Source organism: Acanthochromis polyacanthus, chromosome 5, assembly GCF_021347895.1.
Source record: "Acanthochromis polyacanthus isolate Apoly-LR-REF ecotype Palm Island chromosome 5, KAUST_Apoly_ChrSc, whole genome shotgun sequence".
Classification (NCBI taxonomy): Eukaryota; Metazoa; Chordata; class Actinopteri; family Pomacentridae; genus Acanthochromis; species Acanthochromis polyacanthus.
This window is the reverse complement of record NC_067117.1, coordinates 35,926,414-35,950,009: the sequence shown is the minus strand read 5'-3', so window position 1 is coordinate 35,950,009 and position 23,596 is coordinate 35,926,414. Positions and strand designations below refer to the sequence as shown.

The following is a 23,596-nucleotide window of genomic DNA, read 5'->3' as shown; positions in this document are numbered from 1 at the left end:
TGTAAAGGATTTTCCTTCTGCACTGTGATTAAAAAAATGCTCGCCGTGGAGTCGACACATACCTGTGGGTTCTCCCCCTGTGTGCACTGCCTACCGTGCGTGCTGTACGCCTTGTTTCTGTCTGTCCTCATGGGAGTTTGGAGTGTTACCGTTACATCACTGGCCACTGTCCTTGTTTCTGTGTGCTGCAGGAGAAGTGAGGGATTGAGCTCCTCTCCAGAAGACAGTGTGTCTGGAGACTGTTAAGATGTAACTGGTCTGTGTGCGGTACCGTGGCTGTGTCGTTGCCACTCTGTTCTGACTGTTAACTGTTAGCTTCCACTGATGATGCATGTTGGCAGTGTTTTTTGTGTTCTGTACCCTTTGATGCACTTGGCCTGAGCAGTCTTTGTATGTACTGTAGCAGTGTCTCGTCTCCTCTCACTCATCTGCCATTCGCTTTTTATGTTCCCTCCCCTCTTCGTTACACGCCAATACAAGCGATTCATCCCCATCCCGACATTTTGCCATTGTCGTCATTCCTCCAACATTTTTGTCACGTATGTTCTTCCATTTTGTGTGTCACCAAGACAACCTGCTCTAGAATGGATGCATAATATAAAAGCATTACACTTTAATGAGCAGCAGCTATTTAAAGCAAGTTTTGGTGGCATGATATGGCTGTGCATGTACCGGTCTTTTTAACATTGGTGTTTTCCTTGTGTAGCTCGCCCCAGCGTTCAAGTTTCCGGATACCAAGCTGTGAGTTGAAGGGGAGCAGCTGATGTGAGTGGCTTTATTTGCGTGTGTTGAGTTAGTGGGCAGAGCAGTGGAAAAGAGGTAGAGAGAGAAACTGAGAGGTAAGCCTGACGCAATGTGCAGGGCCAACCAGCGCTATTCTGACATTTAGATCTCACTCTGTATATCCCCTTGCTCCTCCACTGCCCCTGAGATGAATCCCAACACACAGACGAAAAGGTAACCTGTGGACCCACATCACTGGCTACACAGGACCTGTGTATCACTCCTGTCTTGAGAAAGGTCAGTCAGAAAGGTCAAGTCTATTTCCTGGCTTCCATGTGACTTTCTGATCTTGTCATGTAGGTACTGTAATGTTATAGCACTGTAGACCATTAATGATATAGACCATTAATGAGCATTTCTATTGATTCAGGTCTACTGAAGATAGTAACTGTGGGAATTATTAAAGGGCAACAAAATGTAGAGAAAAAAGAAAAACTGTACCAGCATACAATGCTTTGCCCATGTTTGTGGACAGAGTATGGTTTGTCAATGAAAATGTGATACTGTTTCAAATTTCAAAGCAATATTATATTAATGAAATTAAATAATACAAAGACTAAAGAATCCCTCTCAAGTCTGTTGTCAGCATTGATTTTTTATATGGCTGAGTAGTTAAAAACACAAATGTTACACCAGCTGTTTAAAATTTAAAGTGACAAATATAACAACATGGTAATTATTGTACAATTATACTTTCAGTGTTTCCCCAGCTGAAGAGATTAGTGGGTGGTTCAACTTCTAATCTAAACAAACGATCAGCGCCAGTTTGTGCCTCTCATGTATTTTATTCATTTTAAGTCACAGAGCTGAACATTTGAGTGCCTGTTGATGTTTGAAAATCACACATTGCTGTTACTGTGCTGTAATTGTTGATATTTCCCAGGGGCCTACAAAGGAAACATTGGTTTAATCTGTGATTAAAAACTGATTTTTAACACATTTTGCAAACTGCAGCTCTTCTAAACAAACAAAAAGGGTAACGGGAACTGACAAGTCTCGCTTAATTAATGCCCCTTTGTTTAGAAGAATACTTTACATTATGTTACACTTGTATACACAGGGGCATGTTGTTATTTCTCTTGTGCCCTACTAAGTGTAAAAAGACATTTTTGACTCCTAGATTAAGCAGCAGTTTGGAAAACAAGTTGAAATCTTTATAGTTTCTTTGTGTCTGGAAACATCAGGACATCAGCTGGTATGCTGCTAAACTCACAGGACATTGATCTTTTACAAAATGTGCAGCTCTGTTACTTCTCATCTGTTCTCCTTGGACCTGTAGCAAAGCCACTAAAAGTTCAAGGAGCATCACATATGTTTTTGCATGGTTTAGCATTAATGAATAAAAATTTTAAAACTAGAAAAGCATTCAGAGAGCGCAGTACTCTGCCAAGGCTGTTCATTCCCCCATATGGCATTGTCAGAAATGCAGCATTTTTTTTATTAGTTATTGATGATCAGAAATCACAGCAACATAGAATGTGGCCGGTTAATATAAATGAACCCACAAACAAACTGACATTGCACTGAGCACAGATGTGTGTTATGCATGTGTACAGATACCGAATTGTGTGACCTAAATATGTAGCGGGTGGCAGGAATTGATGGGACTTGGAAACACCCCCACAATTTAATCAGTTGCTCCTTGTATCATTTCCAATGGATAAGTCTTGATAAGTCTGCAGTGGTCAATCTGTAGTAGGATCACAATCATGTGATTGTCAGCATTCAGCTGTTGTTCACTTGTCATAGTTACAGTGATGTCGTGCTACTATCTGGCAATACAGAAATCTTTAACAAATCCGTGCATCCAGACTATAAGCCGCATCACTGCCAAAATCTAATCACTTGATCCTTGTATCATTTCTGACCTTCCCTGATAATTTCATGTCAATCTGTTAATTTGTTTTTGAGTAATGTTGTGAACAGACAGACAAACCAACGGCGATCGTCACATAACTCTGCCGTGTTCCCTGGCAGAGTAATTATGTTACAGCATTTTAGAAATGTGGTCTTTTAGCTACATTCCAGGTAACGATTTGTGTCTATTCATTAGAGCAGCACGGTATATTGTTTCAACACAGACACTGCAGTGTCAGTATGTACACTAGTCACACTGCGGGAAGTCTGATGTAAAGTAAGAAAATTTAACACTTCATTCTAAGACTTGTTTGTGCTGCCTGACACAAAGAAAACATGCACAGGTCTTATTTTCCATGAGTGCTCCAAAGGAGAAGTCTGTCTGGTAGCGCATTATTTAATCCGATTTGAGGGCCCTTGGATACAGATATTTTTACTTTATTACAAGACATGGAGTTAGTTGGCATGAAGACTGCAGCAGGTACGCAGTAAAATGACCGAGGAAAAGGAGAGATACATCAGAAAGGAAGATTTGGGTGCAAAAAGGAGATGCAACATCACATGTGGGGCTGCACAAGTACTCGAATAATCATCATAATCACAATTTTAGTTTCAGACAAATAAAATAACACGATCAGTTGTGATATTAAAATGCATGCACTGCTTTAGAAAACAGTCCAGATAAATTCTCTGGGTTTCAATGTTGGTAAATCTGCTATTAGAACACCCTATTTAGATTTGTCTTTGTCAACTTTGGTTGCACACCTGTCTGAGCAACTGAGTGGAGACTTGAGGCTTCCCTCTGTACAGCTACCTAGCTAACTGCTACCACAGTCTGCATGTGAGGTGCTACATTACATTGTAATATCCACAGATAAGCAGATGTTTAGCAAGTGAGGTGCTCCGGGCACAATTTTATTCAAATATTGCATTTAGAAAACGCTTCGAGTTCAGGTAAAGAAGAACCTTTAGTCTTACTTAAAGACATATCTGTACATTAACAGGATTGTATCACAACATGAAAATCATTTTTCAGCTTTTTAAAAAATTATGGATTATTTTCTATGGAGATACACTGCCTTACAAAATCTCCCCAATCATTGTAGAGTAATTCATTATTTTTTCAAATTATTTAACTTGTCTTGTAAAAAACATTGTGATCACAGAAAAGCTAAATATTACGGTAATTTGTTTTCCAGCATTGTGCCGCCCCACTATTTCCATACATGACAGTATGCCAACTGACTCTTGAAACTTGCTTGACAAATGCAAGTCTTGACTCTTGAAACTTTGTGTTGAGCGATCCACCACAGTGAACGTCTCATTTGCATAACTCTCAATTATTTTTGTAATGCAGTTATTACCACGCAACACTGACAAAATGTGATGTTCGCTGCAGTAAATTAGACAATATGAGCAAGACTCTGATAAATGATGTTCATAATGTGTGGAAAATAAATAGATACAAATGGCTTCCTGAAACTGTACGAGCAATAATCCAAATGTAACACAGCGCTGGCATTTCATAGCTGCAGCTACAGCCCAGCTTGTAAATAAACTGAAAACTATTTCTTCTCCAAAACCAAATAGGTTCTTCTTTTTTTCAGTAATATAACGTGATGCTTAACACACGTTAACTACATCATCTGAACCCTATTATTCATTGTAATAATAATTTTTAAAACAAACTAAAATTCGATTTTTTAACAAAGTCAAATTACTGAAATTCACAGAGGTGATTTCTTTTAGAATTTTGAATCCATCTATTTGTCTTGATTTGGTCTGTAATGTTTTAGTGGCTGGAGAACAGTGAAAATGAACCACTTAGGGATTGCTTTACAAATAGAGTTCTGCATACTGCCCTATCCTCCCCACTAACACCAACAGCTGCAGGGAAACGCTGGAGTATATTTTTGGTTTATAATCAAAGGTGCAAAAAAAAAAAACAACAAAAAAGGCAAAGCAATCAATATAAAAGTGCTCACTGTCTTTGGTAAGTCACACATAAACATCTATCAACATAAACATAACCAACTTATTAAAGCTTAAGCATTATTTACAAATTGTTAGCATATTTTCTTTGGTTTATGAAAAACATTTCAGAATCACAGTCAGTCTCTTGTTAGGAGTAAATGGGACTGATATTGGATTTTCTCATTAAAGGTGGAAACTATTATTTGTTTTTTCCACATGGCTACTTTCAATGTTTTGCATACACGTGTTTGCAGTTAGAATGCACTTTAATAATTATTCATGCCTAATGCTTTGATTTGGATTTTTTGTCCTAACTTCTAAAAAAAAATCCTTTTTTTGGAGACTGTAAACGTCAATTTCTAAGTTTCCCTTAAACATTTTAATCCACTGTATTTACATTTTAAAGCTACCCATTTAAAATAAAATTGCAGCTGATGTTCAGGTGACCATTGGCTGTCTAGATCCCCCTCAGCGTGAGTCCTCCTCAGCCTCAGCCTCTCCTGGTGGGAACAGCAGTTTCCTGAGGATGGGTGCATAGAAGGGACCAAAGACTGTTCGGTTGAAATGGACGATTCGCCCAAAGGCCGTCCCCAGCTCAGCTAGCTCAGCACTCACCAGCCTGAGGGGAGCAGACAGCTCTGGACTCCTTTTAGCGGGGCCGCCCTGCAGCATGGCCCGAAGGAAGCCCTGTACTCTTTCTCCTATGTTTGATGAAGAGAGGGAGGGAGAGAAGTCAGCGCTCTGCACCAGCACACATCCAAGTTTAAAAGCATCCACATGGACAAAGATAACCCAAACTCATTGGCATCAGAATGCACCTTTCTCCTGTTGGATAGAAATGTGGTGTGCTCCAAATGTCACCCTTTTACAGAGTAAAATATACTAACCTTTCTTAATAGACAGATTTTTCCGGGTTGTACTCGAAAGGTATTTGTTTTTATCTGCCTGATGTTATCTGATTTGGTTAGCTGTTGCACGCGACATCATGCAGCAATAAATTCTCTAAAACACAATCATAAAATCGTTGTCCCATTTGTGCTTTACAGCTTAAACAGTTCATAAATTACGTTATAAATAAGGGGTCAACCAGTATTACTTTTCAAGGCCGATATGTGCTATTAAAAAGTGAAATTCCTGTTTGTCAGAATTTGGAATGACAAAAACTCCAAAACAAATCTTTATTTACATGCATTTAATTAAAAGAGGACTTTTCAACATTTATCCTTCAGTGCTGATAAACTGTTACTTGTGACTTATGACTAATCAGATAATAGATAACGCTGTGGGTGGGACATTGTTCGACACCACAGAGTGGTGATTATAGATAGAGAGGCGGCTACATCAGGGCCAGAGTAACTTTTTGTTCACCCTTTGATGCATAACATGGGCCAACAGTGACCCATATTCAATGAAAAATAGGTATCTCTTGACCCATGTTGTGAATCAAAGGGTTACATAAATTTATTTTGTTGGGAATTGGCTAAAGCAAAATAACAGTAACAATAATCGTAAAAATGCAGAATGTCAGCTCTGATAATCAGCCTGCCCAATAATTAGTTGACCCCTATTATAAATATTACAATATAAGCAGTTGAAGCAGTTGTACAGAAATACAAATATATATAGTGTGATTTTGCTAACCAGTTATTGAAGTATTTTTTCAAATTGAATGCATTACATTGTGTCCCCCCAAATCATCAAATCTATGATCTGCATCCTTGATGTCACATTTGATAGGAGAACATTTTATTGATTTTGAGCTGGTTAGAAAAATGGGCTATATAAGGGTTTAAATACAACCTTTGTGAAGCTATGATAAAATATTCTATTCAAGAAAAAAGGGTGAAATGAATTGATAATGAAAACAATCCGTAGAAAGTCATGTTTCATTTATCCACTGAAAATGGTGGATCTCCAAATGAGACATTTTTACAGGCTAAACCCAGGCTATACACTTTTTTCCAAGTAGCTTTTTCTGTCAACCATAAATGTCTGTTGTTTTTTTTTTTTTAAAACCACACCTAAAACAAAAAGTCATCAGCATCCACAAATAAAGACTTGAAAACCTGAATCTAATGTGTGGATTTGTGTCATTCCTCCCTATTTGTTCTTCTGTTCTACTCTTAGGTTCATAGCTGACCTGTAAGCGTGCGAACAGAGTTGTTGTGCTTCCACAGGTCGGATATTTGTCCCTTCAGCAGGTCCTGGTTCTCCTGAGGCAGTGCTGCTGCTCCCTGGGCGCTCAGAGCTTCGGTCACCTGCTGCACTACCGTCTCCCCAACACCTGACAGGGCCTCTTTCAGGTCAGCTTCACTGCAATACCAGAAACCAGAAATGCACCAGTTAACAACAGGCTTCATTGGATGTGTACTGAGTCACAGTCCTGTGAATTTATCCATTTCCACAGAGTGCCCAGTAAAGAGTCATGGAACTCGCTGGAGGAATGACATGTAGTTCTCTCAATAGGCATTTAGCTTAAAATGACATTTTAATAACAGTGATTAAAAGCAAGAAACAGCCTGTGCTACATTTTATTGCAGCTTTGGCCACAGTGTGAGCAGGCCTTGAATATCACAAGCTGCTGTTCCACATTTATGCACTAATCATGATGGGGCTTCTCTTGAACAGAAAGAATGAGGTTAGCTGGATCTGTTCTGACAAGCTAGTTGCCAGCTGTCACCTCCATTGGGTTCCTTCTCATACAATACCTGTTCCCCATGACAGCCAGTACATGCTTCACCACATCCTCCTCTTACCTGGTGTGACTGCCCTCCAGCAGAGCAGTGACGGACTGCCTGAGTTTACCTACAAACCCCTGCAGGGTGAAAACGACGCCCCCACACTGAGCGTTGGTCAGGAGCAGCACGGACGCCTCCAGAACCAGCATCTGGAGCCGCTGGCCCAGAGCGTCCAGGCGGGCTTGGTCCATCAGCACAGTCTGTGGAGGGCAGGTCAGGGTCATATGTCATGCAGATAATCACCAGGAATTCAAAGCCGAAAAATGAACCTTTCCAAAGAAAACCAGCAGCTGATACTGTATGTGTGACTCGCAAACGGGATGATTCTGCAGGTAGCACAAGGTATGTGAAAGACGGCAGAGAAGTTCGACCAAACAGAAAAAATACAAGTTATAGTTTGCTCTATGAATTAAAAAAAGAAAGTAAAATTTATATGGTCAGTTGAAGCCAGTTAGCTAAAAGTAATGGATAAAAGGGTAAAACATGCTAAAAACAATGTGTAAAAGACATTCTCCCTACAAAAGTCACTAAAATAATATGCTAGACCTAATGGAAAAAAGGCTTATCTAGTCAGTTAATACTAATGGATAAATCTGTGTTTTTGTTGTTAAATTAAATGGATAAATCATTCAAATATTTAGCTGAACCTAATGGCTAAATTGTTGAACTTTTTTTCTAAATCAATTGATATTTGGTATTTAGTTCGCCAAAATGCATACATAAACTGTTGAATCAATGTCTCAAAAGAGCAGAGTTGATAAAACGTTAAAATAGACAGCTATAGTAATGCTAAATGGTCGAAAAATGTAGCTTCAGTTATTTCAAAGGGCTGCACACAAATACAAACTTGACCAAATCACTGGTGTTAAAACACTGCTGTACTGTGAGGCTTAAAATCACTTAAACTGAAGACGTTTGAAGCGTTTCCACATGTTGATTAATGAGTATTTGAGTTCATTCGACAAGCCTGGGTGGGTACATCTGATAAAAAAAGGTTTGGAGCCGCTGTTTTACAAGAGCTCTAATGTGTTGTCAGATGCTTTAACATGCAGCAGAGTGAGCAGGAGTGCGTAGGGAAACTAAATATTCCCTCATAATCAATAAAATATCACTTGGCGTAATGAAAGGCTCAGTGAGAAGTAATTTTTAAGGCTGCCGCTGACCTCGGGATATTTCTGGTCCTGTGGGTCCCAGTGGAGCAGATGCATGTAGGCCCGGTTGAGGACAGCGGTGGCACTGAGAGGACCTCGGCTGTCAGGACCGGAGGAATCAGACTGAACTGTGAATGCCGACGCCTCTTCTGACACTGCTGCCTGAAGCCAAGCGGCAGTATTGTCCAGAGAAGCTGAGGAAAATACACAAAATACAAGAAATATTCAATTCAATTCAAATTTATTTCGTCAAGGATGTGTAGCACAGAAATACACATTTTATGATCATCAGATGACCAGTCATACACACATGATATGCCATACACACCCCTGCTCGAAAAGGAGCAGGCTGAAGAAAATCTTATATTTCCTGCCCCTTATCAACTAAAGATAGCCTTGCTGGATGGCTCACATGACTAAGTAAATATATTCAAGCAATCCACACAAAATACATTCAAAGATAATTTAAAAAAAAAAAGAAGAAAACACAAACAAGCAAAATTACCCTTCCACGAAATACAAAACAAACAACACTTACAACTGTCAGCTTACAAAACTGTACAGGACATCTTTTCTTTTCTAAATCATAGGTACCTGAATGAACAGTCCAAATTTAGGCACAAAATAAAAAAACAAATCAAACATAACACCTATGCTCTTGCATATAATCTCATTGTTCTGTCTTTAAAGACTTTCTTTAGATAAAATATATTTGTACGATCCTTAAATTCATCATAAAGAGAGTTCCAGAGTTTAACACCCACTACTGACACACATCCGTTTTAATGTGGTTCGTGCATATGGCTTTTTAAAGTGACCTTTCCTTCTATGGTCAATCTCCTCTGAAGTACAGACAAATAAGTTTTGTATTGCTATTGGTAAAGCTTTGCTTTTGACTTTGAACATAACTAATAATGTATGTAACTGAAGTAATTCCTGCCACTTCAATAATCTAGAGTCAAAAAATTGCGTATTTGTGTGCTCCCGATAATCTGCTCTATTAATAATCCTGATTGCTCTCTTCTGTAGGAGGTACAGTAGTTTTATGTTACTTTTATAAGTGTTTCCCCAAACTTCCACACAGTAACTAATACAGGGCAATATAAGTGCACAATACAGTGTCCTCATTGTCCTAAAATCTAATATGTGCTTAACGTATTTAAAATAAAAATACTGTTTGACATTTTTTCCTTACAAATACACAAGATAGAAGTAGTGTCACTGGATTTACCAGAGGAGCCACAGTGTCAACACTATGTTTTCTTCAACAGAGATAAGTAATGAGGATTTAAGAGTCTGATGGTAGAGTATAGGAAGAAAACCAGTTAAATGGTGTTTGCAGCATACTTTATTGATTCTAACTCCAGCAATTAAAAGTTTCTGTTCAAAGTTAAGACAAATAACTTAGGAGACATGGTTAATCAATAAGTCAGTGACAGACAATTATCCGCAACAGGTTGGATATTTGATTATGTTTAAGTAATTTTTTTAACAAAATGCCTAATATTCTACAGTTTCCTTTAGCAGAAACTTCTCTGGTTTCAGCTTCTTAAATTGTCAGTATTTATAAATTGAACGTCTCTATGCTCTGGACTCATGATTGAAAAAATAACGAGAAATTTTTAACAGACAAAACAATGAAGCAAATAAATACTTAGATTAATTGGTAACAAAAGTAATTAATGGTTTCAGCCTTTCCAACTCTACTAATTTCCTTAATTATTTCGATAACAAAATACATGCTTCAGGACAGTGACTTTTCAGAAAAAAATACTATCTGAAGTTCTCATGAGGATATTTAGTGTCCCCACTTAACATGACTACGTCAGCACCAGTGGCCTGTCACTGTGCCAGTAACTATGATTAGTCAGCTCTACTTAGAAAGAATATCTGAGCCAAAAAAGCCAGAGTTCAGTGATTGGTTGTTCTGCTCCTTACCTCATTTACGAGAGGCTGAAAAATGGTTGGATGGCGCTTTCGAGTGACAAGGGTCAGAATTTATTTAATTGAAAACTGAAATATCCACTGAACATAAATGATACACTCTCAAAGTCACTTTTATCATTGATCGCGCTCACGCTGTAAGAAAGGTTGGAGATTGAAGCACTCTGGAATTAAACCCCTCCTCACCTGGCTGGTTCTCCAGGATCTGCTGGAATTTGGCTCTCTCGTACTGCACAGCCTGCTGCATGAGATGAGGCCTCAGACTTTGGATAGTGAAGTTAACCATGTCGGTCTTCATGAGCCCCAGGACCTGGAAGATCTCCCTGAGGGAAGAGCTTTTATTATAATATTGCCTAAAAAGTTTCAGGAAACATGCACTAATTTAGCCTTTATGAGTTTTTGCAGAAGTTGAGCAGCAACGATAAGAAAAGCATGATCACTTACTTCAGTTTTAATCAGAGGTAACTGCAGGTATGAATGTGAAAGTGAACATTTTCACGCTAACAAAAGATGCATTGAACTTTGATTAAAACTTCACTTCTCAGTAGAAAATTGATGAGCAAATGTATACGAGGTGCAAACAAAAAGGTCAGATTCCTTGCCTATAACAAGGAAAAACTAAATATAACTGGTATTTCACAGCCATCTCCTTCAAACTAGTCTTCTTCTGCAGTGATACACCACCCCAAGCACAGCTGCTACATCTGGATTGCTCCCGAGAAGCCTCCTTCTGTTAGCATGTCCAGCACAGTGTGAAAAGTGCACTCAATCTCCTCTATTGTGTCAAAGGGGCGGCCCTTCAACTTTAATTTGATTTTGAAGAAGAGGAACGAAATCAGAGAGGGCAGCCACATTTGGTGAGTAGAACGGGTAGAGAGCAATGCTTGTATTAGTGCACTTCAAGAAGTTACAGAAGAACATGAACTGTACACCCTGGTAGATGAATTCACAATCAAATGAAATTCAAACTAAATAACAAACATGCTTTTTGTCACACTACTGACCTGATGCACCTTCCTGCAGTCCAAGAGACTGAGGGCACTGGGAGCAGTGTATGAGTGCACAAGGAAACCTCTGTCTAAGGTGGCCATATTATGTCCTTTTTTATAGGCACAGTATTGGAACTTCTTGGTCACTCCTCAAATGTAGATTTGATTTACATGAGATTTGTTGCAATAATGTTGGTAAGCAGTGATACCAATAGAGAAATGCAGCTGGCTGCATACTCTGGACTTGTTTAAATGCAGGATGAAATACATGGGTCAAATCACTTGGGTTTACTGAGCCCATGTTGGACATAAGCCTAATCTGTAAAAGCCGTGCTACCTCAGGAGCTCCACAGGTTCCTTAAGGTCCCGCAGTGCTCGGACCTCTGGGTCACGCACAGGAGCACATAAAGACGCCATGGTGTTGATGATGAATCCTGCCAGCCTGTGGAGGTCCAGAGCTCCGTGATCGACCTCCTGCTGGATCAGCTCCATGTCCAGCACCTCATCCAGCTGAGACCGTAGTTGGACATGACCGGGCATGAGCAGGGATTGAAGCATCTAACGGGAAACAAAAGCTGTTTTTATTGTAGTTTGTGTTTGGAAATTTCTATTTCATCCTTTCTTTTATCTACATGCTTTGAAAAATATATAGAAGCTCAGTCCCATAATGTTTGACACATCTTATTATCAGCATCAGGAAAAACTCGACCTTATGTTGAAAAAGAAAAACCTTGATGTTTTTACCACATAGTTTTCTCCACTGGCAGTTCAATCACTGGATTTGGGCTAGTTTGACCAGTTACCACAACCATACACAAAAAATGTTAAATTTATTTATTTTTCTGTCTCTCACTTAGAGATTTGGTTTATTATTATTTTTGAAATAGAGAGTTAGATAATATGTTGATGATTTAAAAAATATTTGAGTCACATATCCAACAAAAAAACCAAAATCAAATCTTAGGTTGTGCTGATTTTTCTCAGTATGATATTGCTGTAAAAAAAAAGTTATCTTCGAGTTTTGTTTTGGTAGAATAAAAGGTATTTGAAGAACTGAATTTGGGATTTTAGATTTTCTGACAAATTAAGGACTAATTCTTAAAGTAGTAAATTAAAAAAATACACTACTAGTCAATAATTCGAAAACAACATCAATGCTTTATATTTCATAATTTTCTACATTGTAGATTCATACTGAAGACATTAAAACTATAAAAAAAACTATTAAAACTAAAAGAATACATATGGGATTATGTTGTAAACAAAAATGTGTAAATCTTCAGTAATAACCTACAATGTAGAAAATAGTACAAATAAATAAAAAGCATTGAATGAGAAGGTGTGTCCAAGCTTTTGACTGGTTATTTTCGACTGTTATTCGGTTTTGATCTTCAAAGTGGAGGTATGGGGTCAGTACTTACAGTTTTGACCTCCTGCAGCAGTATGGTAGCATGACTGTAGTTTGGAGGATCACTGCTCAGCTGCTCCTGAAGACTGTCCCAAAACGCCCGGTGAACGACCTCTGTCACTCTGCCTTCCAGGCTAAATGAGGACAAACATTTTAAAAGACAGCTCAAAAGAGTCTAGACTCTCACTTAATTGAGGAATAACCAAGGTCACTTTAAGCTGTGCCGAAGTGTTTCTCTTGCCTGCCTGTGGGAGGGCTCCTGGGTTTGAAGCAGAAGTCTCGGTTCACTAGTATCTCATGTGCAAGGCTCAGGTTGGAAACACAATTTTCCAGCTCCATCAGACTGGATAATGAGGCAGTGGGTGGGCTCCCTGACACCACAGACAGGACACACACACCCACAGATAATTAAAACTGCCACCATGGTAATAATTCAATTACAAATGGTCCCTGAACGTGCCTGAAAACAATAACGGCCATAATGAAGCTCCATACCTGTAGGAGAGTTGAGTTTTTCCAGACAGGGAAGGTCAGTGAGGGAGTCATCAGCGGCCTCCTCTCTCTGATTTGACATTTCAGCAACAGTCTACAATAGTTAAATCACACATTAAAGTGGTAAACCTGGGAACTTTATTTCTTGATCTTGATTCTTCAATCACTAGACATCTGCAGTAAGATGCTGCAGATGTTTTATCAGTCTGTGGTAGCAAGTGTCCTGTTTATGCTGCAGTCTGCTGGGGAGGCAGCATAAAACAGAAGGATGCAAGGCGTCTGAACAAACTGAATAAAAAAGCTGGCTCTGTGGTTGGAATCAGATTGAACACATTGGAGGATGAGGTGGAGAGACGGACACTGAGCAAGATGGAGGCCATTCTGACAAACATGGATCATCCACTTCACATCTGCCTCAATGAACAACGAAACATCAGTGGACGGCTCCTATCCCTGCGCTGCAAGACCGAAAGATTTAGGAAATCTTTCTTGCCATCAGCAGTCAGGCTATTCAATTCAAAACTAAACAGACAAGAACCCTGACAACTGAATTTCCCTTCGGGGATGAATAAAGTGATTCTGATTCTGATTCTGATTGATGTCACAATGCATTTACAGTACAAGTACAAAAAAATTAAAATTAAAAATTCAATTAATACATTCAATTTACAGAAGAGACTGTTTGTCAAACGATAATCAGTTATTTTGGTAATTTTTAATACAAATTGAAAATAATTACTTGCAGCCTTGAAGGGAATCTGAATTAACCAGCACTCTATTTGAGTTTGTTAAAGTGACCAGAAAAGATGAATTTTACCATCTAAAATAACCGTCTACCGGCTATATATTACAATAAAAAGCCTTTGTCATTATACAAGTACAACAAAATTTAACATAACATTATGCTATTTAAAATATATAAATAATGTTACAACTGATCAAAATAAACATTTAAAGAATTAAAAGTCAAATTACTCATTATGCAGAACAGCCAATGTCAGAATACTGTGTATTACTGGGTTATAATATTATTTCAATGACTGTAAATGATGATGGTTAGATCCTCCTGGAACAATAAAGCTCATTTTAACCCACGAATCAGCTTATTAATTTGGTGCATATTTGAATTTGCAAAGTAACTTTTCTTTTTAATAAAAATTGATACAGAGAAAACAAATGCTACACCTATTTGTAACTGAGTTGACCTGGAGTAACTGAAAATGGAAATTGTAGTTTAAAAGTTTGGAGTCACTTAGAAAGATTTTTTTTTCAAGAAAAGCAGTATTTTCAAAGAAAATAACATTGAATGAATCAGAAATACAGTCTCGACATTGTCAGTGTGGTGAATGACTATTCTAGCTGGAAACAGCTGATTTTAAAGGCATGTCTACAGAGGAACATTTCCAGTAACCATCACTCCTGTCCTGTGTTCCAATGCTACATTGTGTTAGCTAATGGTGTTAAAAGGATAATTGATGATTACAAAACCCTTGTGCAATTATGCTTGCACACGAATAAAAATGTGAGTTTTCACGGCAAACATGGAATTGTGAAGGTGAGCCCAAACTTTTGAACGTTAGTGTATCTAAATTATACTTTAGTGTAGTACTGGAATACTTTCCACCGCTAAAAAAAAAAAAAAGAAGCTAACATACATATATTTACAACGCGTAAAATTAGCACAAAAAAAATGCTCACATAATATATACATATTTTTTAACAGAAGCGTAAACGTGCAATATAATGAAAATTGAAAAAAATTGAACTTACTTTGTGCTGGTATTGAAATTACTTTGTTTTGACTACAACAGACGAAACATTTAAGTCGTCGGTTTGTTTCTGCCGTTTAAAAACCACCTTCAAAAGTTCAAACCTGGGCTAAACCATTCCTACTGAGATATGGGGGGGGGGCTTTAAAAACTACAAACTTTAACATGTGAACACGATTACAAACTTCAATATCCAGCTGTGTTATGACACGAAATGTACCTATAAATGCAATAAATGGTGAAATTTTATTCATTTTTTAAAATTAAGTAAAGAAAGGGGCGGTGATTAGTTTGGTTAGGCCCGTTCTCAAATCAAAACAATGGGCGTGTACCTACTGTGACTTTCTGCAGCTCTCCGCTTGTCGTTAGAAACAAAACTCACTCCACCTGTTCCTTGTTTTCATTGTTAAAAAGAAAAAAAAAAGGAAAGTAGCCAGTGCGTTTCTATACAAAATCCATTGTGTAAAACAGAATTATACGTGGCAGCTGGAAATGTCTCGCTTCCTAAAAAGCAGAGACTTCGAGATGGCACCGATATTCCGGATATACTGAACTGAAGCGCATTTTTCAATGTCACACTGTTGTTTACTGGGAGTCACTGCTCATAATTGTTAGTTGAACTAGTTAATCTCTTACATTGTGTTTTTTTTTTTTTTACTTTAAATAATTGCCTGTGATGTTGGATAACAAAATTGCTTTATAAAGATCTACCCTTTCAGAAACTATTGTGGAACAGATGTATTCTGGTTTGTACGTTGATAACTTTGTACATTGAAAAATTTCAACTTTGTCATTTTTAAAATTGTTACATTTCTGTAGTTTTGTTTGAATTTATATTCCCCTTTCCACATTCAGTCTGGATTTCCTTTATTGGTCAGCCATATGTCAATAATAATGTCAAACACTGATTCTCAAATCTGCTGTAGTTTTTTCTTGTATACTTTTATAAACTTATCTTTAGGTTTGGGATTTTTATTTCCCTACAAACCTTAAAGAAGGCACAGTGGTGGAGATTATAGCAATTTCAAATAGTGAACAGTGGCCATAAAAAATATACAGCGTAATCTGCACCACAATCCTGAAAGCTTACAAAGCTCTTGTTCGTTGAAGGTTTGCGTCACATTGCGATTTGGCACAATCCATGATTGTAATCAATTCTAAATATCTCCTATAAACAATTAAAATAACTTTCCCACCCCACACAGACACATAAAAGATATCTCAAGACAGGACTGTATTGCAAATTATTTATAACTGCAAAATGTGTAACAAACTGTTCTGATAAATACAAGCATTTAACAAACCATCATCTAAAAAAGTCGACTTTCCATGACACCCACAAAACACAAATAGATAAGATCATCTTTCCATTAGAAAACAAAGACATTAACAAAAGCAACTCCCAGGCCAATGATATTTTATACATTTGCATATTTCAAAATATCGAACACCATTAAACTTCTGTTTTAAAATAACAGGGATAACTTAAAGAAATGACAGACTCACTGCGGTTTTTCCTCTCTTGTTGGTTGTTGCTATTTACATACAAACTTTTTTGCATTGCTTCACAAATGCCACATACATTTTTCAGTTTAGCTGGGGCGTTTCATAACATTAAAGCAAAAAGAAAATTAGTGCTCAGAACAGGGCTGTGTAGAGAGAGCAGCAGATCCAAATTGTTCCTCAGATAACTTGGTGTCCTCTTATGACACAGACACAAGAAATCAATGTCATATTTTAGTAAATCATTCTGAAAACGCCACCAAAAAATCATTTGGAAGCAGTTTAAATGTATAGGAGAAAACTGGCAAGTGAAAGGAAAAAATCAATGTCCCAAAAGAAGCTGCTTTGACTGTTTCTCTGCATTTCAGCTTTGTATTCCAGAGCTGCGAGAGCCTTCTTCAGAGAAAAGGAAAAAGGAACATCTTCTGAATAAAAATGAGCAAAATTAATGAATGCAATCTTCTGTTCCCAGGCACACACACGGCAATCTCTCTCTCATTCACACGCTAACAAAACTGTACAAAAAACATGTCTAATAATATACTAGATTCAGACTTCACTCAGGTTGTTGTAATGCCTCAATTCAGCACCGACGGTTGCAGTGTGACCCAACCTTGCACCACTGAACAGGTAGAGAACTCAGTACAGTTTGTTCTCTCACCAGCATTTTCTACACTTTGTCAGAATAACTTCTTACAGAGATTTTCTTTTTCCTCAGACTGAATCCAAGAGCCCCTTAACATGTGGAATTATGTTATCCCAGAATTGGCACCTAGATGTGTTATCTCAACAATGACATTTGATAAGGGCCTTTGGCGTCTACATCTGGTATTAATAAGCAATCTTGTTATCTCAATTCTGCCGCAATGCGATCAGATCCGAACAGATAAAACAGATAATGGATGATGATAATGTCTCAGGTCAAGGAAAGCAATGCCGTTGTGTAGGGCTTTTCCCTTGCAGATAAAAGGGCAACTTGTATCTTTCTGACAGTAAGCTTGAGATGGCAGGAGGAGCAAAAATAAGGTGACCTTTTCACTTGTTGGTCAGATTCATTATTATTTAACAATGTGGAGTTATAATAAAGCAAGGCCTACCCATAAATCACAACCTTTTTGCATCATGTTGGTCCCATCCCTCTCCCTTCATTTCCTTTTATCTCTTTACTTTCTATTCCCCACTGAAAAGCATTTAACGAGACAGTCTGGCGGATCCAACAGCAGTTTCATGCATGTTCTGCATGCATGTACAACGGCATCAACGTGCATCATTTCTTATCCACATAAGACATACAGCTCAACTGGTTGATACTGAGTGTAACTTTTGCATGGCTTTTGTAGAAGTTCTTTTACATATTTCATTTGGCATGTTTCCACAGAATTGGTGTGCAAATTTGAAGCAGTTTAGACTTGTTTCTATTAAGTGCTTTGACGTGAATGAACTTGGCTGTATAGTGTCATCGAAAGCAGTGGTATAGGCTCCATTTACCAACCACTAAAATACCTTAAAGAAGAAACAAACAAAACCCGTCACTTCAGTCATCCATAACAGACAAACGGAGAGAATTCTTCTGGAATTTTGTTAAATTGTGCAAGGTGCAATTCTTTCATCTCAGTTTATATAACATAGAACATTAGTCCTATGAATTAAATGTTTGCTGTGTCTGAAATGATTCAAAAAAAGGTGTTTCCATCTCCTGTGAAGTGTGTTAGTCTTTTTTGAAGAAGACAAACATCACTCTAAGGAAGCATTGTTTAAGTGAACCTTTTCTAATATGATACATTCAAATGTGCATAAATTTACGCTATGGAAACACAGCTATTGTTTCTGATAAACACCTGTGGGTGCATGTAAACACAAACTAACAGCTTCCTGATCACTTTGCAGGCCAGTATGACCAAAGTGCTTGAAGGGCAATTAGAAAGAAATAACCAAGAGCCCTACATACACTACCAGTCAAAAGTTTGGACACACCTTCTCATTCAATGCTTTTTATTTAGTTATTTGTGTTACATTGTAGATGAATACTGAAGATGAACACTTTTTTGTTTACAACATAATTCCATATGTATTCCTTTATAGTTTGGATGTTTTCAGTAATAATCTACAATGTAGAAAATAATTAAATTGAATGAGAAGGTGTGTCCAAACTTCTGACTGGTAGTGTATGACTGGTCAAACAGTGACTGGACTGATGCAGGCAAGTATGATGTGTTTATAGGATCAAGACAAGCTTGAGAGAAATTCTGTATCAAAGGAATCGGTACAGTAGTGCGGATAAGGCTGGGTCATAGTGCAGTCAGTATCCTGTGCTGTCAGCGCTATGCTCTACACACACACACACACACACACACACATGCACACACTTTCCTGCTAAGAATCTTTGAGCATGTTGATGCGTGCAAAGATCTTGAGTGCAGGTCCCAGCTTAATGTTCATGGTGCTCATCAGGTGGTCCTCCTTTAACAGGAGCAGGGCCTGTCCATCGATCTCCTGAGAGCGAAACTCATCTGCTATCCCCTGACAGCCTACGTGAGGAGCAGAGGAACCAATGCAGTGAATCACAGTGAAGCAGTACTCGTGCAATAAACAGATGTACACTACCGTTCAAAAAGTTTGGGGTCACCCAGGCAAGTTTTTCCATGAAAATTCACTCTTGTGCCAAAATAATAATGTGCCAAAATAATTGCACAAGGGTTTTCTAATCATCAATGAGCCTTTCAACACCATGAGCTAACACAATGTAGCATTAGAACACAGGAGTGATGGTTGCTGGAAATGTTCCTCTGTACCCCTATGGAGATATTCCATCAAAAATCATCTGTTTCCAGCTAGAATAGTCATTTACCACATGAACAATGTCTAGACTGTATTTCTGATTTATTTAATGTTATCTTAATTGAACAAAACTGCTTTTCTTTCAAAAATAAGGACATTTCTAAGTGACCTCAAACTTGTTAATGGTAGCGTCGATGTAGAGCTTTATTAGGCTTCCTTAAAAAACCCTGCTGACCTGGCAGTGAACGGATGAACCCATAAACTTCTTCCACATTCCACTTGGTGGGGTCATTGGGTAAGAAGCGCTGACAGAGTGATGGTGCGTCTCTCCCACTGCAGCTCTCCTGGTCTGAGGCTCTGCTCGGCTGACGGTGGACAGGAGCTGGAGCCGGAGCAGGAGCCAGGGGTCCTGAACTGGCTGCTGACAGGGGAGATGGTGCCTCCTCATAGCTGGACATGTCTGAGCAGGGGCTGGACTCCTCCTGACTGGGCTGTGAGGGATGTGGCGACGATACTGAACCGCCTTGAGTCTGCTGTGGTGAAGGGGACAGCTTCTGGAAAGCAAAATATTCAGGAATGACGTCAAGACATGGTATTTGAGAAAGTGATGGTTCATCAGTAAAACACTGCTGGGACATTGTATTCGTCATAGCAAAGATTAAAGGGGCAATAAATAAGATTTATACTGTACAATAGCTTCAAATGACTCTAATACACCTGTAGGGAGTTGATAGGGTTATTGGATCGATACCAATGCCTTGAAGATTACTTTGTCAGGTGCTGAACCCACCGAATTATAAAACTCACTTATTGATACAAACATGAGACAAAAGCACCCCCCACTGGAGGTTCCAGACCCATCCATTAAAATATTACATACCTGCAGATACCGAGAAAAAATGTTTGCACAACGTATTCATTATGTCATCATCATCATCATTATGTATTCATTATTGCGATATATTGAATAAAAGGAAGTTTGTTTTTAAAGCTCATTTTCCAAAGACTAAAGTGGACCAAAGTGATGTACATTTTGTAAGACAAGCAACAACAAAATGTGAGCAAAAAAGGATAGACTTAAAACAGGCAACACAGATTTTAGAACAAAAGAAATATAAAATATTTTAAAAACCAACACAAAACAGGATACCAGCTTGCAAGATCAATTTTTAAAATATAATTTAAAACATAGGAACTCCGTAGAAGCAGCTAAAAGCAACTTAAACATGCATATCTTGACATTTTTTCAAAAAGGCTCAATAGATAGTTTGACGTCTTATTTACTCAGGCGTAATAGACATTTTTCCACAGATTTCTGTTAACTACACAATATCGATTAAAAAAAGTAAAAGTTGTCTTTGATTTGGGAAAAAAATAGTTAAAAACAGTTAATCCAGTTGCTTTTAATATCTATATAGCATCTGCAGCTGGCAGAAACTCTCCTCTAATGGTTTTTGCTTTCCTACTGGTCGCCAATAAAGGTTGACAGAGATCATAAAGCACTTAATGACCCTTTAAAGACAGAGGGAGATGATCAGCCTCACACAAATTATGCTCAACTTCATTAAAAAGCATGAGGCGTGAAAAGTGTGAGGTATAAAATGTGCAGCGGAAGCACTATCTGATGAGAGGTAAAATGTTTGAGGAACTTTTACACCAGTGAAGCAGTGTGAGTGCGTTTCTGTACCTGCTTTTTCGCCTCTATATTCGAGCGGCCCTGAGATTTTCGACGCCAGCGACTTGCTGGTTTGTTCCTCTCTGGACGAAAGAGTCCTATCCGCTTCGTACAGCCCACGTTGTATCTGTTCAGAAACGTCCACTATTTTTAGAGCTTTCCTTTTTATTACGATCAACTGCAAATTTTTTCACATGAAAGGGAATAAAAAACAAACAAGGTGACTCACCGCTTTGCACAAACCATTGAGCAGAACCTTTTAGTGCCCTTGAACGTGTAGGCAAAGTCGACCCAGCCGCAGTATTCGCACGTCAGCTTGGGTTCTTCTTTTTCTGTGAGAGAGGAAGAAACGTAAACACGAGACACTCTAAACATGAGATTTTCTTCTGAAATGACACCCTCATTCTTTGAAAACTGACATCCCCTCTGACCAAATGACTGAAATAGAAGGACATGTAATAATCTGTATATTCAATATCGTTAATATCCATAAAATTAAGCTGTAGATCATCTAACTGATTTATTACGCAGTTTTAAATTGTCATATCTGCTCCGGAGATGGAAGGGGTTGAGACTCAGTGTGTAGATCTTCTTCACAAAGTCTGTTTTTTTGTGCACCAAGTAGTCAAACACAAACACTCACAAATTTTTGTGTTCTACCTTTTTAACCTGTTTTTGAAATGTTTTTTTAGAATAGGCACAAAAATGGCCTTATTTAGCAGAACATGTATCAACCAACTATCAGAGACACTAAAGAATACTCTTGGTCTGTTCCACTGTGTGTGTGTACATTTTTTGACAGCAGCAAGCCAATGTATGTAAAAGCATCCATTCATTACACAGGGGAACACTTTTTCAGTAACTCTGAGTTGCATTGGTTATTTTTAACTGATTCTGAAGGAGTTTTAGGCGCCGATTTCAAATCTGAAATTAGTTTTTCTCTACAAGCTCTAGTTTGTATGCAATTTGAGGTTAATGAAATGGTACAAATGTGAACTTGCGTAAACCTCTTCCCTAGGCTGAACTGAATGATTTAGTGTGGGATTTAGGTCTTTCAAAGAAAGCAGCAGAGCTTTTGGCATCAAGATTACAAGGCAGAAATCTTGTTGATCACTCTGTTAAAGAATCATATTTCAGAAAGCGTGACCAGCTTTTTGTGACCTTCTTTTCAGAAGACAGACAGTTTGTTTACTGCCATGACATCCCAGGGCTTCTCAAAGAACTGGGTGTACCTTACTGCTGAATGGAGACTCTTTTTAGACAGTTCAAAACGCAGTCTAAAGTGTGTTCATTTACATTAAAAAATAAATAAAAATGTCAAATTGCATAAAATCTGTAGCTTGCGGACAAAAACCGACGTCAGATTTGAAATCAGCACACTCAAATGGACTATAGAAAAGTCTTTTTTTAAATGCAACAAAATGAGTGTTCCCCAGTGTTATCTATACACAGCATAATCCTCATTTAGGGACGTTGAAGGGCTGGAGTCTATCCCAGTTGAGTTAGGGCGAAGGCAGGGGACACCCTGGAGAGGTCACCAGTCTATCACAGGGATACATATACAGAAAAACAATCACACTCACACCTATGGACAATTTAGAATCACTAATTAACCTCAATATGTTTTTGGACTGTGGGAGGAAGCCGGAGAAAACCCATGCATGCACTGGGAGAACATGCAAATTCCATGCAGAAATATATATATCTAATGGCATCTGCCCCTTCAAAGTGAGGCATAGAGTGTGTGTGTGTGCTTTGGGTTTAGGTGGGTGCTTCCAGTGCTTATAATGTACCATCTTTAGGCCTGAGGTTATCTGGTACTATTTCTGTTTGTTTTAAAATACAATTTGTCAATACAGTCAAATATAGAATGTGCACTGGTACACACACACACACACACACACACACACACACTACGGAAAGTATTCAGACCCCTTGAAATTTTTCACTCTCTGTGTCATTGCAGCCATTTGCCAAAATCAAAAAGGCCACTGTGCTCCATAATCCTCAAATGGAAGAAGTTTGGGACGACCACAACTCTTCCTAGACCTGGCCGTCCAGCCAAACTGAGCAATGGTGGGAGAAGAGCCTTGGTGAGAGAGGTAAAGAAGAACCCAAAGATCACTGTGGCTGAGCTCCAGAGATGCAGTCGGGAGATAGGAGAAAGTTCCACAAAGTCAACTATCACTGCAGCCCTCCACCAGTCGGGGCTTTATGGCAGAGTGGCCCGACGGAAGCCTCTCCTCAGTGCAAGACACATGAAAGCCCGCATAGAGTTTGCCAAAAAACACATGAAGGACTCCCAGACTATGAGAAATAAGATTCTCGGGTCTGATGAGACCAAGATTGAACTTTTTGGTGTTAATTCTAAGCGGTATGTGTGGAGAAAACCAGGCACTGCTCATCCCCTGCCCAATACAATCCCTACAGTGAAACATGGTGGTGGGAGCATCATGTTGTGGGGGTGTTTTTCAGCTGCAGGGACAGGACGACTGGTTGCAATTGAAGGAAGGATGAATGCGGCCAAGTACAGAG

General features: G+C 38.5%; 3 protein-coding genes across 5 annotated transcripts in view; 1 reads left to right on the top strand and 2 right to left on the bottom strand.

Moving 5' to 3' along the window:
- anks1ab (ankyrin repeat and sterile alpha motif domain containing 1Ab) overlaps positions 1 to 1,357 on the top strand; it is an 81,122-nt gene extending 79,765 nt beyond the window's left edge. For both annotated transcript variants that reach the window (XM_022209922.2, XM_051948309.1), the window contains one exon: positions 707 to 1,357. In XM_022209922.2, the coding sequence (XP_022065614.1) occupies positions 707 to 745 (39 nt within the window). In that variant the 3' untranslated portion in view covers positions 746 to 1,357. The remainder of the gene's footprint in view (positions 1 to 706) is intronic.
- Positions 1,358 to 4,770: 3,413 nt separating this feature from the next.
- Positions 4,771 to 16,211, bottom strand: LOC110962063 (T-complex protein 11-like protein 1). The gene is made up of 10 exons (XM_022209926.2): positions 15,107 to 16,211; positions 13,340 to 13,430; positions 13,086 to 13,215; positions 12,858 to 12,978; positions 11,774 to 11,994; positions 10,634 to 10,770; positions 8,516 to 8,697; positions 7,371 to 7,552; positions 6,755 to 6,927; positions 4,771 to 5,315 (listed from the first exon to the last, which is right to left on the bottom strand). The coding sequence occupies exons 2-10, from the start codon at positions 13,416 to 13,418 to the stop codon at positions 5,083 to 5,085; spliced, it is 1,458 nt and encodes a 485-aa protein (XP_022065618.2). The 5' UTR covers positions 13,419 to 13,430; positions 15,107 to 16,211; the 3' UTR covers positions 4,771 to 5,082.
- A 127-nt stretch (positions 16,212 to 16,338) lies between these two features.
- The window catches only part of phc2b (polyhomeotic homolog 2b (Drosophila)), a 46,277-nt gene continuing 39,019 nt past the window's right edge, over positions 16,339 to 23,596 (bottom strand). For both annotated transcript variants that reach the window (XM_051948290.1, XM_051948289.1), the window contains exons 12-15: positions 21,291 to 21,393; positions 21,074 to 21,188; positions 19,622 to 19,940; positions 16,339 to 19,136 (exon numbers count right to left, since the gene is read on the bottom strand). In XM_051948290.1, the coding sequence (XP_051804250.1) occupies positions 18,982 to 19,136; positions 19,622 to 19,940; positions 21,074 to 21,188; positions 21,291 to 21,393 (692 nt within the window). In that variant the 3' untranslated portion in view covers positions 16,339 to 18,981. The remainder of the gene's footprint in view (positions 19,137 to 19,621; positions 19,941 to 21,073; positions 21,189 to 21,290; positions 21,394 to 23,596) is intronic.

What these genes read in the sequence shown, in the direction of transcription:
- LOC110962063 (XM_022209926.2), bottom strand. Translation starts at nt 13,418, where the DNA reads ATGTCAAATCAGAGAGAGGAGGCCGCTGATGACTCCCTCACTGACCTT. An exon ending in AGGACCAGAAATATCCCGAG is followed by an intron (nt 7,553 to 8,515) that starts GTCAGCGGCAGC and finishes TGCCCTCCACAG; the next exon opens with ACTGTGCTGATGGACCAAGC. An exon ending in CTCTGTTCGCACGCTTACAG is followed by an intron (nt 5,316 to 6,754) that starts GTCAGCTATGAA and finishes CATCAAACATAG; the next exon opens with GAGAAAGAGTACAGGGCTTC.